The 14610-nt window shown below is 45.6% G+C and overlaps 1 protein-coding gene across 2 annotated transcripts in view; it reads right to left on the bottom strand.

Annotated features, from left to right (window-relative positions):
* The window catches only part of ZNF273 (zinc finger protein 273), a 35010-nt gene extending 26699 nt beyond the window's left edge, over positions 1-8311 (bottom strand). Inside the window, exon 1 of one of the 2 annotated variants that reach the window (XM_019030799.4) lies at positions 8121-8311. In XM_019030799.4, coding sequence (XP_018886344.2) covers positions 8121-8222 — 102 coding nt within the window. In that variant the 5' untranslated portion in view covers positions 8223-8311. The remainder of the gene's footprint in view (positions 1-8120) is intronic. The other variant, XM_055346943.2, reaches the window with a different exon arrangement.
* Positions 8312-14610: the final 6299 nt, after the last annotated feature.

Below are 14610 nucleotides of genomic sequence, written 5' to 3'. Positions count from 1 at the left end.
GCCTGGCCGCCCATCGTCTGGGATGTGAGGAGCCCCTCTGCCTGGCTGCCCAGTCTGGAAAGTGAGGAGCGTCTCTGCCTGGCCGCCATCCAATCTAGGAAGCGAGGAGCGCCTCTTCCCCGCCGCCATCCCATCTGGGAAGTGAGGAGCGTCTCTGCCCGGCCGCCCATCGTTTGAGATGTGGGGAGCACCTCTGCCCCGCCGCCCTGTCTGGGATGTGAGGAGCGCCTCTACCCGGCCGTGACCCCGTCTGGGAGGTGAGGAGCGTCTCTGCCCGGCCGCCCCGTCTGAGAAGCGAGGAGACCCTCTGCCTGGCAACCGCCCCATCTGAGAAGTGAGGAACCCCTCCGCCCGGCAGCCGCCCCGTCTGAGAGGTGAGGAGCCCCTCCGTCCGGCAGCCACCCCGTCTGGGAAGTGAGGAGCGTCTCTGCCCGGCAGCCACCCCGTCCGGGAGGGAGGTGGGGGTCAGCCCCCGCCCGGCCAGCCGCCCCATCCGGGAGGGAGGTGGGGGGGTCAGCCCCCCGCCAGGCCAGCCGCCCCGTCCGGGAGGGAGGTGGGGGGTGTCAGCCCCCCGCCCGGCCAGCCACCCCGTCCGGGAGGTGAGGGGCTCCTCTGCCCCGCCACCCCTACTGGGAAGTGAGGAGCCCCTCTGCCCGGCCAGTCGCCCCGTCCAGGAGGGAGGTGGGGGGGTCAGCCCGCCGCCTGGTCAGCCGCCCCATCCGGGAGGGAGGTGGGGGGGTCAGCCCCCCGCCCAGCCAGCCACCCCGTCCGGGAGGGGGGAGGGGGAGTTAGCCCCCTGCCCGGCCAGCTGCCCCTTCCGGGAGGGAGGTGGGGGAGTCAGCCCCCCGCCCGGCCAGCCGCCCCGTCCAGGAGGTGAGGAGCGCCTCTGCCCGGCCGCCCCTACTGGGAAGTAAGGAGCCCCTCTGCCCGGCCAGCCGCCCGGTCCGGGAGGGAGGTGGGGGGGTCAGCCCCCCGCCCTGCCAGCCGCCCCATCCGGGAGGTGAGGGGCGCTTCTGCCCTGCCGCCCCTACTGGGAAGTGAGGAGCCCCTCTGCCCGGCCACGACCCCGTCTGGGAGGTGTGCCCAGCGGCTCATTGCGGACGGGCCATGATGACAATGGCGGTTTTGTGGAATAGAAAGGCGGGAAGGGTGGGGAAAAGATTGAGAAATCGGATGGTTGCCGGGTCTGTGTGGAGAGAAGTAGACATGGGAGACTTTTCATTTTGTTCTGTACCAAGAAAAATTCTTCTGCCTTGGGATCCTGTTGATCTGTGACCTTGCCCCCAACCCTGTGCTGTCTGAAACATGTGCTGTGTCCACTCAGGGTTAAATGGATTAAGGGCGGTGCAAGATGTGCTTTGTTAAACAGATGCTTGAAGGCAGCATGCTCGTTAAGAGTCATCACCACTCCCTAATCTTTACCCAGGGACATAAACACTGCGGAAGGCCGCAGGGTCCTCTGCCTAGGAAAACCAGAGACCTTTGTTCACTTGTTTATCTGCTGACCTTCCCTCCACTATTGTCCTATGACCCTGCCAAATCCCCCTCTGCGAGAAACACCCAAGAATGATCAATAAAAAAAAAAAAATCACAAAAAAAAAAATAATAATCATTAGAGAAACGTAAAGAAAAACCACAGTGAGATACAATCTCATACCAGTCAGAATGGCTATTAACAAAAAGACAAAAAAAAAACCAGATGCTTGCAAGGCTGCAAAAAAAAAAAAAGAATACTTATACACTGTTAGTGGGAGTATAAATTAGTTCAACCACTGTGAAAGCAGTGTGATGATTTCTCAAAGAACTAAAATCAAAATTACCATTTGATTCAGCAACCTGAATACCCAAAAAATACTCTATATACCCCCCAAAATATAAATTATTCTATTATAAAGACACATGCAAATGCATGTTCATTGCAGCACTATTCACAATAGTACTTGTGAGCAAAGACATGGAAGCAACCTAAATGTCTATCAATAGTAGACCGGATAAAGAAAACATTATGGCTGGGCGCGGTGGCTCACACCTATAATCCCAGCACTTTGGGGGGCCAAGGTAGGCAGATCACTTGAGGTCAGGAGTTGGAGACCAGCCTGGACAACATGTTGAAACCCCGTCTCTACTAAAAAATACAAAACAAATTAGCCAGGCATGGTGGTGCATGCCTGTAATCCCAGCTGCTTGGGAGGCTGAGGCAGGAGAGTCGCTCGAGCCTGGGTGGTGGAGGCTGCAGTGAGCCAATATCGTGCCACTGCACTCCAGTCTGGGCGACAGAGGGAGACTGTCTCAGAAAAAAAAAAAAAAGAAGAAGAAAACATATTGTTGGGTGCAGTGGCTCACGCCTGTAATCGCAGCACATTGGGAGGCCAAGGCAGTTGGATTGCCTGAGCTCAGCAGTTTGAAACTAGCCTGGGACAACATGGCAAAACCCCGTACGTACAAAAAATACAAAAAGAAAAACTAGCTAGGTATGGTGGCATATGCCTGTAGTCCCAGCTACTTTGGGGGCTGAGGTAGGAGGATTGCTTAAGCCCAGGATGTTGAGGCTGCAGTCAGCCAAGATCATGCCACTGTACTCCAGCCTCGGCAATAGAATATCCTGTCTCCAAAATAAAACAAAATATTTAATAAAAACAAAATATGATATATAAACATCATGAAATACTGTGTGGCCCTAAAAAACTAATAATAAGGTTATGTCCTCTGCAGCAACATGGTTGGAGCTGGAGACCATCATCTTTAGCGAACTAATGCAGAAATGGAAAACCAAATACATGTTCTCATTTATAAGTAAGTGCTAAATAATAACACATGGCACCCTGGGAGGCAGAGTCCAGCAGATCAGTTGAGGTCAGGAGTTTGAGACCAGCCTGGTTAACATGGTGAAACCCTGTCACTATTTTTAAAAATAAATAAATTAGCCAAGCGTGGTGGCAGGTGCTTGTAATTTCAGCTACTCAGGAGGCTGAGGCAGGAGAATCACTTGAACCTGGCAGGCAGAGGTTGCAGTGAGATCATGCCACTGCACTGTAGCCTGAGTAACAGAGCAAGACTCCATCTCAAAACAAACAAAAACACATGGACTCAAAGCGGGGAACAACAAACACAGAGGCCAAGTTGAGGGTGGAGGGTGAGAGGACAAAGAGGATCAGAAAAAGTACCTATTTGGTGCTATGCTTACTACCTCAGTGACAAAATAATCTGCACACCAAAGCCTCACAACACAATTTTACGTATATAACAAATCAGCATGTGTACCACGAACCAAATATAAAAGTTAAAAGGAAAAAAATCCATGAGTGGAGAATAGTGCAATGTAAGTGGATGGATTTGTTTGTGCTATCAGATAGTGGCCCAGGGGGGCTGTACTCTGATTTGTGTCCATGCAGGCAGATGAGATTATGAACAGGTGGTGCAGAACCGCTGGTTGGTAGAGGAAGCAGATTGCTACTGCAGATTCAGTGTCTGGGGGTGGGGATATCCCCAGAGACATGTAGACACTTTTGTGGATTTTTGGCAAAAAATACCAGGATCAAAAATGTTGTGGTGAAATTCCTGAGGGTGGTTCCTAGTCCTGGGAGGGGTGTGGACACATCAATGTCTAGTGCGTATGTTTGAGAGTGGGTGGGAATCCTGTGGTGGCAGCTGTGGAAAAAAGGGGTCTGTTATCACAGCTCATTTCCTCTAAGTTGTCAGTTCTCGCTCACCCTGGGAGGAGACCTGGAATCACAGGACAACGGGCAGTGTGACAGTCTGTGTACAGGAGAGCAGAGCCAGAGCCTCCCATTCCCAGACACCCAGAGTTCCATTCCAGGCCAGGCTTCTGTGATATCTTTCCTCTGGTACCAAATCTCTAGAGTTTGTGGAATACCAAGCAATTCTCTAACACCAACTAATTGTCTAACATTTGAATTCTGACACCACCCAGGGTCAGCACATACCCTGATTCAGGGCTCAGTCCCACAACACTATCCTCACTGCAGATGCCAGTCACAAATTCCATAGGCCCATCTATACACTGGGGTTACTGTTTAAAAATTTGGGACTCCCATAACCTCCCTCAAGTTCAATAATTTGATAGAGCTACTCACAGAACTCAGCAAACACTGTAGCTATGTTGACCAGTTTATTATAAAAGACACAACGCAGGAAAACTCAAATGGAAGAAATCTATAGGACCAAGAAAAGAGGTGGGGAAAGATGAAGCACATAGATAATCCTGGTAAATAGCTGTGATTAATAAAATTATCCATCCTTTGTGTTCTCCAGGAACAGTTGATGGAAAGAAACACCCTCCCATTATGATTTAGATGGTGCTCTTTTCTTACCTATCACATAACCAAACACAGACTCCACATTTCCTTTTCTCATTAAAAACAAACAACAAACAAACAAAAAACAGCTGAATTGGTCTCAGTGGCTAAGAGGAAATATTTCTTAATCAAACTTTACTTAAGTTTATCTTCTTCCCACAGGCTCAGAATTTTGAGCTACCATCAGTCTGAACCAACATACACCATTTTATGTCCCAGCTAAGAACACGCTGACTTCAGGGTAAAACATTCTCTGATATAAAATCTAATTTTCCCACCTTCTATTTGCCATCCCCTCCCACCTTCTTTCTAATCTTGTCTGCCTAAACTTTGCAGTCCTTCAAGATCTTATAGTTGGTACTTTGCCTGTTGCAACACTCTTTTGGAATTCAAAATTTTTTTACATAACTTTGTTTTATTTTGTAAGTCTAGAAACTGCCTTAAAACAGTAACAACTTCATCTCCAGTAAGACCTTCCTAATCCCCTTCCATCTTAACTTTAACTGCATCTGCTTGTGGGTCCCCAGCTTTTCTGGGCTCTGTAGCTTCTCTCAGTATAAAGGCTTCTTCCATGGCTGGTGTGAGCAGGCTGGGACATCTGCAGGGGAGTCTCCCCAAAAAGAACCTAACTGGGCCTTTAATAACCTCCTTTTGCAGGCTCCATATTAGCCTTAGCTTAGAGTCACTGGGCTGGAGCTTTAATTTCCATGTCAGAGGTATTAACTTGGTTTTTGAAAGTAAGTGTTTAAAAAATCCAGCAAAATTACTCAAACACAGTGATCATATAAGGGGAAGACATTTTAAGGTGTTTACATTTTATACCTCAACAAGAAAAGCAAAAGTATCCATTCCTTTTAGATGATAAACATATTATTTTATAATTTTTATTAAAAATCATGTAGTAAACAGTCATATGGGAACACTTCTGGGAGGTACCAAGTTTTACCATATAATTCAGCATTAAACTCAGAAATCAAGATAACAGGACATAGACTAGAGATATTCACTGTTACAAATGTACTCTGCATAAAGAGGAACTGATGTTTTCACAAATCTAAGTAACTGACCAATTATCTACTACATATTCTTGTGGAAAAGTATTTATTTTCTACAGCCAAAATTAAAAAGAGATTCTCCCTATTTTTTCCTTGGTTAGCATTCTAAAAGCCAAGACTTGGAATTCTGTTTGATCTCACCCATAAAAGACACACCCGAGAAAATTCTTAAACTCATTCTGGGAAAGAAAAAGATAAATGAGAATTTTTAACAAATGGACTATACAATTAGATATTATTTCTCTCCCTGAAACCCACCTTTTTGTAAATTTTTTACCTTTCAAGTTTTACTAATAAAATGCAACTTACAATAAAAAACTGAAGTCAAAAAAAGTGAAGAAATCTTTTCAGGATGATAAACCCCCAGAGAGTGGCAGTGCTGATTAGAAAACTGATGTGTTTGACTGGTGGCAAGTCAGGCCACGATCCCTTGATTCTCCCACCCCATCCTGCTCACTTAAGTGCTCAACGACCACCCTCTTCGGAGACACTATACCTCAGTTACTGCTCCAGATGCATTTTAGTTTGCAAGTTCTTGCACCATCTCACTGGAGTAAGTTTTTTTTAGTTTTTTTGGTACACTATTTTTTCTTTCACAAATGTTAGAGAATTCAGGGGGAAGAAATTATTTCTGTTTTCCCCTTACTACCAGCATCTGATTGGCTGACCAGCAATCTGTCTCCAAGAAATGAAAGCTGGATTGGGTGAAGACAATCTTAATGTCTCAACGGGTTAGCTTTTCAAAAAAAAAAAAAGTGTGGCCAGCGTGGGGTGCCTCACGCCTGTAATCTCAGCACTTTGGGACGCCAAGGTGGGCGGATCACTTGAGGCCAGGAGTTCAAGGCCAGTACAGCCAACATGGTGAAACCTCCTCTCTACAAAAAACACAAAAATTAGCCAGGTGTGTCAGCGTGCACTTGTAATCCCAGCTACTTGGTAGGCTGAGACTGGAGAATCGCTTGAACCTGGGAGGCGGAGTTTGCAGTGAGCCGCGATCGCCCCACTGCACTCCAGCCTGGGCGACAGAATGAGACTGTCTCAAAAAAAAAAAAAAAAAGTGCACCAGGAGATGCCTGTCAGCCCCACGACATCCACCTGCTCTTTTGAGAAGCTACACTCCATACCTGAGACTGTCCTATGGGAGAAAATGACCCAGGAGCTGACATTCACTAAACATTCTAGCAGACATAGCGATTGTGGGTATCTTGGTTTATCCCCAGACAGTACTAAAACTCAAAACCAGGAAAACACTGAGGAGTGGCTGAGGAAACATCACTCCATAAAGTTTCCAAACGGAAACCTTGACCCAAAAACATTTTGGTAAGATCTCTGTGCCTAGGGAAGATTATTTAAAAAAGAGGCACAGATATTTTTTTACAATACAGTGTCAGGGGATGATTCTTTGCTTTCTTCTCCTGGGAAATATTTTCAAACAGAAAAAAATTTTTCTAAAGTGCTATCCAATGCTGTGTCAAAAAATGATTAATTAAAATACAGTATCTAAAATGTACACTAAAATAATGTGAATTAGGATGAGGAAGTTGGCATTTCGGAATGTCAGAAAAAACTGGAAATTTGGTATTTTACTGCAAGCCAGAGTTAGGCTGAAGGAATTGGGGGTGGGGAGTAGTCTTGAGACTCTGCTTGGGCCACACGTGAAAATTTCAGGGGAAAATCTATCCCCTTTAGAGTGTGTACACAATTAAATAGCAGGCAATTAGACTGAGGTAGCTCCAGTCCCAGGGTCCCCATTTTTTTAAAAATCTAACTCAAATTGGCCGGGCGCGGTGGCTCACGCCTGTAATCCTAGCACTTTGGGAGGCGGAGGCGGGTGGATTGCCTGAGCTCAGGAGTTCGAGACCAGGCTGGGCAACACAGTGAAACCCAGACTCTACTAAAATACAAAAAAGTTAGCTGGGCGTGGCGGCGTGCGCCTGTAATCCCAGTTACTTGGGAGGCCGAAGCAGGAGAATTGCATGAACCCGGGAGGCGTTGGTTGCAGTGAGCCGAGATGGCTGCCATTGCACTCCAGCCTGAGCGACAGTGTGAGACTCCGTCTCAGAAAGAAAGAAAAAAAAATCTAACTCAAACTTTTTGTAAATTACAACATTGAGGGAAACAAAATTCAGGCTTAACCAACCATAAACTGCGAATTAACCTCTGATGACACAACCAGGAAATGTCCACCCTGAATTTACAAATTAAGAAAGTACATAACGGTACCTAACCAATTATTGGCTTTCTTCATCACACACCTTATAAAAGTCTTTCCTTCAAGCCCCTCCCATGGACCACAAAGTACAAACCACAGCTGGGTGCTCTATAATTTGTGAATGACTGTCTGATTAAATTCTTTAATATCTTCGCGGTGACTTCCATACATTTTTAATAGAAAAAAGGAGGGTCTGGGAACCCCATGGACCAAAGCTCTTCCTATTCATGAACCCTGCACCCCGAGTCATCGAGGAGAGAGATACGGCGCTGCGGGAGCAGAGCTGCCCAGGGAGGGGCTCCAGGCCAGGGAACGGTCACTGCGCAGGGAGGAGACAGGACGCCCGGGATCCCGGCTGCCAGCCCAGCAGCCATCTTATGACTGAAGGGGACTGAGGGCCGAGCTGCGCCAAGGAGAACTCCCGGCCGCGGATTTTGGAGTCTACTGCAGGGAGGCCGGAGTCTCGCCACATCCACTTCCCACCAGTTCCAACCAGCCCCTCCCCCTCTCTCGGGATCTGGGACCCGGCACGCTCACCATTTCTAGGCTTCCAGGGAGTCCTGGCGTCTTAGCTGTGGATCTCCCAATACCTGCAGGTAACGGGGCCACAGAAGATGGACCTCTAGGAGTAGAGGACATAGAGCAGTGAGGACGAGACCTGGAGCTCCGACTGCAGCGAGAGACAAAGGCCCCGCCAAATCCCGGAAGCCGTCCTGTCCGCTCCAGCTGCGTGCCTGATTGGACGGGTCCCAGCCCAGCGTCCCTGATTGGAGGATGTTTAAGGACCCGCCCCCTCAGGCCCTGAATGACAGAAGGTGTGCTCAGTTGCTGGGCTGAAAGAAGATAGAATGAAACCTAAACTGCAGGCTTTTCAGTCAGGGCTTCCTCCCTGAACTGAGCCAGGCCCACCCACAGGGTATTTGCATTTAACCTTGTGTATAAGGTCATATGCATTTATATTAATAAATAGTATAGTGTGTGAAAGGAAAATAAATTTTGGGGCCCCAAAATCACTGAGCTATAGGGAAAAGTCAAGCTGGGAACTGCTTAGGGCAAACCTGCCTTCCATTCTATTCAAAGTCACCCCTCTGCTCACTGAGATGATTGCATATCTGATTGCCTCCTTTTCCCAAGCTAATCAGGAACTCAAAAGAATGCAACCATTTGTCTTTTATCTACCTAGGACCTGGAAGCCCCCTCCCCACTTCCAGTTTTCTTTCTTTCTTTTTCTTTCTCTCTGTCTCTTTCGGAGTCTCGCTCTGTCTTCCAGGCTGGAGTGCAGTGGCACGATCCGATCTCTGCTACTGCAACTTCCACCTCCGGGCAGGAGGCGATTCTCCTGCCTCAGCCTCCAGAGTAGCTGGCTAATTTTTCTATTTTTAGTAAAGATGGGGTTTCACCACTTTGGCCAGGCTGGTCTTGAACTCCTGACCTCAGGTGATCCACCCGCCTCGGCTTCCCAAGTGCTGGGATTACAGGCGTGAGCCACCGCGCCTGGCCTCAAAATAAACCTTCTAAATTAACTGAGATCTGTCTCAGATATTTGAGGTTCACAATTATATGGCTATTAACAAATGGAAAAAACATAATAACATTATTTAATATCCGATTTTACGACCTTCCTAGCTTCTGGTCCTTTAAGCAGGCAGCCTGAGATTTTAAAACGGAGTTAATCCTCTGAAATAAAATGTAAGCCACATGTGAATTTTAAATATTCTAGTAGCCAAACTTAAAAAAAAAAGGAAGAAACAGGTGGAATTTATTGTAACAATTTCATCGTTATATATTCTAGTTCTAGAATTCAAATATTCTAATATTCAAAATATTATTTTAATATGTGAGCAGTATGTAATTTTTCATGTAATATATATTATTGTATATAATATAAAATATGTATAATAATATATAATATTATGTATAATATTATACATGACCTCAAGTGATCTGCCCGCCTTGGCCTCCCAAAGTAGTGCTAGGATTACAGGCATGAGCCACCGCGCCCGAAGCAGCGGTGCTTTTTGAGAAGGAGTTTCACTCGCACAATGTGGGCTCACCGCAACCTCCACCTCCGGGTTCAAGCGATTCTCCCACCTCAGCCTCCTGAGTAGCTGAGATTACCGGCATGCGCCATCGTGCCCGGCTAATTTTGTATTTTTAGTAGAGACGGCGTTTCTCCATGTTGGTCAGGCTGGTCTCGAACTCCCAACCTCATGTGATCCGCCCGCCTCGGCCTCCCAAAGTGCTGGGATTACAAGTGCTTTTAAGAGAAAGAGACCCATCATAGGATGATCCCATGGCAGAGAAAAGAAAAGAGGGTCTCACGGAAGAAATAATCACCTATCATCTGGAATAGCATAAGACAAGCAAAAGAGATCACGACCTGACTACATCAATGAGAAGAAAAAGGCAACCTGGCTGAAAGGACTCATTGGCATCATGGAGCTACATTTAATAAGCTGCAGTGAATGGTCAGCCTCTGGGATACCAATAGTCTACCAAGAAGGCTGAACTCATTCTAGTAAAATCAGCATGTCTGCACCATTCCGGTGGCATAGGGTTACAGTATCCATTACAGAAACCCCATAAAGACCAGTGGGTACCCTTCTAGAATTGAAGTTATTGTGAAAAAGCATACCAGCGCCGGGCACGGTAGCTCATGCCTGTAATCCCAGCACTTTGGGAGGCTGAGGCAGGTAGATCACCTGAGGTCAGGAGTTCGAGACCAGCCTGGCCAACATGGTAAAACCTCATCTCTACTAAAAATACAAAAATTAGCCAGGTGTGATGGCGTGCGCTTGTAGTCCCAGCAACTCGGGAGGCTAAGGTATGAGAATCGCTTGAACTCAGGAGGCAGAGGCTGCAATGAGCCGAGATGGAGCCACTGCACTCCAGCCTGGGAGATAGAGCAAGATTCTCTCTCCAAAAAAATAAATAAATAAAGGCATACTAGCTTGGTGCCTTGGCTCATGCCTATAATCCTCGTGGCATGGAAAACTAGAACATGGACACACACAGAGTTAGGTTCAGAGCAGAAGTTTATAGGCAAAAGAGAGAAAAGAGCTCTCTGTGACAGAGAGTGTTCTTGGAGAAGTGGGTGGCTGGTTTCATGGTGAAATGCAAGGTGTTTTATAGATGATCTTGAGAAGGTAATGTCTGATGTACATAGGGTATGAAAGATTGATTGGATTAGGTGTGCCATTTGTATACGGTGCAAAAAACTGGTTAGGACTAGTTGTGCTATTTGCATAGGTGCGAAAATCTGGCCGCCCCCACCCTAATTTTTTATTATGCAGATGGATTCTCTGCCTGGCCAGCAGCCATGTTGCCTATTTCTTTAACGTTCAATGGTGAGGAAAGGGAGGATGGAGCCTCCATGTTGAACACACCTGGCTAGCTGCTGGCATTCACTAGTGCAAGCTTCCGGTTTGCTTATCCATGTTTGCTGCTCGATTTTTCAGGCTGCTTTTGGTTAAAAGGGAAACCTTGCCAGGGACTCTTTTACCCTCGCTATCTGCCTAAACAATTTCTTTCTATCTCCTGTACCACTTGCATTTTGGGAGTTCGAGGTGGATGGATCACTTGAGCCCAGGAGTTTGAAACCAGCCTGGGCAACATGACAAAACACCATCTCTACTAAAAGTACAAAAATTGCCCGGCATGGTGGCACAAGGCTGTATTCCCAGCTACTCAGGAGTCTGAGGTGGGAGGATCACTTGAGCCTTGAAAATGGAGGTGGCAGTGAGCCGAGATTACACAACTGCACTCCAGCCTGGGTGACAGAGCGAGACTTGGTCTCAAAACAAACAAACAAACAAACAAACAAAAAAAAGAGAGAAAAGAAAAAGCATAAAGCATACCTAATCATTTGTTTTCACAGTTAAAAACCCTTGAAACCAGGCAGGGTGTGGTGGCTCATCCCAGCACTTTGGGAGGCCGAGGCAGGCGGATCCCATGAGGTTGGGAGTTCGAGACCAGCCTGACCAACATGGAGAAACCCCGTCTCTACTAAAAATACAAAATTAGCCAGGCTTGGTGGCGCATGCCTGTAATCCCAGCTACTTAGGAGGCTGAGGCAGGAGAATCACTTGAAACCGGGAGGCAGAGGTTGCTGTGAGCCAAGATCACGCCATTGCACTCCAGCCTGGGCAACAAGAGCAAAACTCTGTCTCAAAAAAAAAAAAACCTTGAAATTACAATGAACTTCTGCTAATTTTAGAGAATTCTGCTATACTGTACTACAATACTGAACTTTAAACACCTTAATAGAAATATTTTTTCTTTTTTTTTTTTTTTTGAGATGGAGTCTCATTTTATCTCCATCTGGAGTGCAGTGGCAAGATCTTGGCTCTACTTCAACATTTGTCTCCCAGCTTCAAGTGATTCTCTTGCCTCAGCCTTCCAAATAGCTGGGATTACAGGTATACACCACCACACCTGGCTAATTCTTGTGTTTTTAGTAGAAATGGGGTTTCACCATGTTGGCAAGGCCGGTCTGGGACTCCTGACCTCAAGTGATCCACTCACCTTGGCCTCCCAAAATGTCGGGATTACAGGCGTGAGCCACTGCGCCTGGCATAATATTTCCTGAAGGCATAAATAGTTATGTAGATAGTTTCTCTTAGATTAACATGATAAAAGTAACAAAGACAACATTTTAAATGGGATAAAATTAACCAAAACCACATTTTTTTTCAATGGCTTGGCATAATTGCCATGTTTTCTGAAATGACAGATTACTAACAAGAAGCAAAGACAAGATTTTTGCTTTGCTCAATTGTTAAGTTTTGGACCTTTTGAAATTTAAAATTCTGGCTAAACAATTTGAAGGGAGAATTCTTTAGGTGGCTTCCTAGGGTTTCCAAGGCAATACAAGAATTTTGATAGGCAGGAAAATGCATGTTATATACACATATTGTTCTTCTCTGCTTTGCTTTCATCTTTAAAAATTGAAAATTGCAAATCTAGTCTCTCAATTTAGAGTAAGTTAACAAAAGATTTATTTTTCAGCAAAGCAAATAATTGTAGAAAACTTATGGGGAACAAATGCCATTAGCTGCCAAAAACAGTATGACCGGATTCAGTAAGTATCTAGCCATGCAAATGACAGCCCAGTTAAATTAAGACCCCAAAGGTGCATGTGGACAGCATTTCCATGCGATGTGGTGCACCTCCACTGGGCACCTTCTTCTGCTTGTTTACAGAGATACCAATTTCCCCTAAGTGACTCAATGTGAATACTGGAAACTGAGAATGCTGTGTTCAGAGGGATTACTGGGAACATGGTTAACACACTTACCATATTATAATAAAATTTGATGTATCCTACTCTACCTCACAAAGGCTTTTAGTAAAAGATTGTTTATTTATAGTACTCAATATGGATTTATGAAAAATTATAATATATTCCAGGAAAGTCAGAGATACTTAAATGTCAACCAAATTCCATAAAACACACTTGAATGAGACAAAGTCTTCTTAGCTAAAAATGTTATCAGTAAATTTAGGATAAAATAGAAAACCAGTTCTTTGTGTTAAATGAACAGCGTTTGGCACGCGAGTACTACTCAAACGAAGAACACTCAAACGAGTGTTCACTGTCATCATTAAAATGGCAATAACAACACGTGCTTTCCTGGCACCAGCTGGCTTGCTTTCCATTGGTGTAAAGTGAAGAAGGTGTTGAAATAGAGAAGAAAGGTGATAGAAATTGAATACTTATATAAAATACTATTTTTAATAAAAAGTAGCATTTGATGTACAACTACAGGTAAGACTTGTATGAAGTAATAATGTTATTCTATTGACAGAATAACTTTATTCACAATATTCTTATTTCAAACAATATCCCTTTTTTGGCTAAATATATGCCAGCCTTTTGGTGAAATATTACCTGAGCTCAAGAGAAATCAGCAAAATGAGGCCGGGCGTGGTGGCTCACGCCTGTAATACCAGCACTTTGGGAGGCCGAGGCGGGAGGATTACGAGGTCAGGAGATCGAGACCATCCTGGCTAACACGGTGAAACCCTGTCTCTACTAAAAAATACAAAAAATTAGCCGGGCGTGGTGGCAGGCGCCTGTAGTCCCAGCTACTCGGGAGGCTGAGACGGGAGACTGAGACGGGAGACTGGCGTGAACCCAGGAGGCAGAGCTTGCAGTGAGCGGAGACCGTGCCACTGCACTCCAGACTGGGCGACAGAGCAAGACTCAGTCTCAGAAAAAAAAAAAAAGAAATCAACAAAATGAACCTTTATTTTACCGGAAGCATTTTACTATTGATGCGTATGCTTATTTTGCTTAAAACACATCAGCTTTTTGGCTGGGCACGGTGGCTCATGCCTGTAATCCCAGCACTTTGGGAGGCCGAGGCGGGTGGATCACGAGCTCAGGAGATCGAGACCATGCTGGCCAGCACAGTGAAACCCCGTCTCTACTAAAAATACAAAAAATTAGCTGGGTGTGGTGGCGGGCGCCTGTAGTCCCAGCTACTCGGGAGGCTGAGGCAGGAGAATGGCGTGAAACTGGGAGGCAGAGCTTGCAGTGAGCTGAGATTGCGCCACTGCACTCCAGTCTGGGCGACAGAGCAAGACTCCGTCTGCAAACAAACAAACAAACAAACAAAAACATTAGCTTTTTATGAGAGACACACTTTTCTTTCAGTGATTTCTATACTGCTGAGAAGTGGTTGTTCTACCAGGAAACTGCTATTCTCAGCTCTACCAACATTGAGTTTTGACTCCTCAGCATATAATTCCATTCCCTGGTGAATCAAAACTGAGAGAAGAATAAATTACATGTTAAGGTAAGAGACACAGGGAAGACCCATTACTTTTGACCCACATCTCCTCCACCCCCAGCCCCAGGCAATCATCATTCTACTCTCTGCTTCTATAGTTTTTGTGCTGACTTATTTTACTTAGCATAATGTCCTCCAGGTTCATTGATGTTGTTGCAAATAACAAGAGTTGCTTCTTTTGAAGGGCTGAATAGCATTCCGTTGTGTAAATATACCACATTTTCTATATTTAT

This window comes from Gorilla gorilla, chromosome 6 (assembly GCF_029281585.2).
Source record: "Gorilla gorilla gorilla isolate KB3781 chromosome 6, NHGRI_mGorGor1-v2.1_pri, whole genome shotgun sequence".
In the NCBI taxonomy this organism is placed as follows: Eukaryota; Metazoa; Chordata; class Mammalia; order Primates; family Hominidae; genus Gorilla; species Gorilla gorilla.
This window is presented reverse-complemented; position numbering and strand designations above follow the sequence as displayed.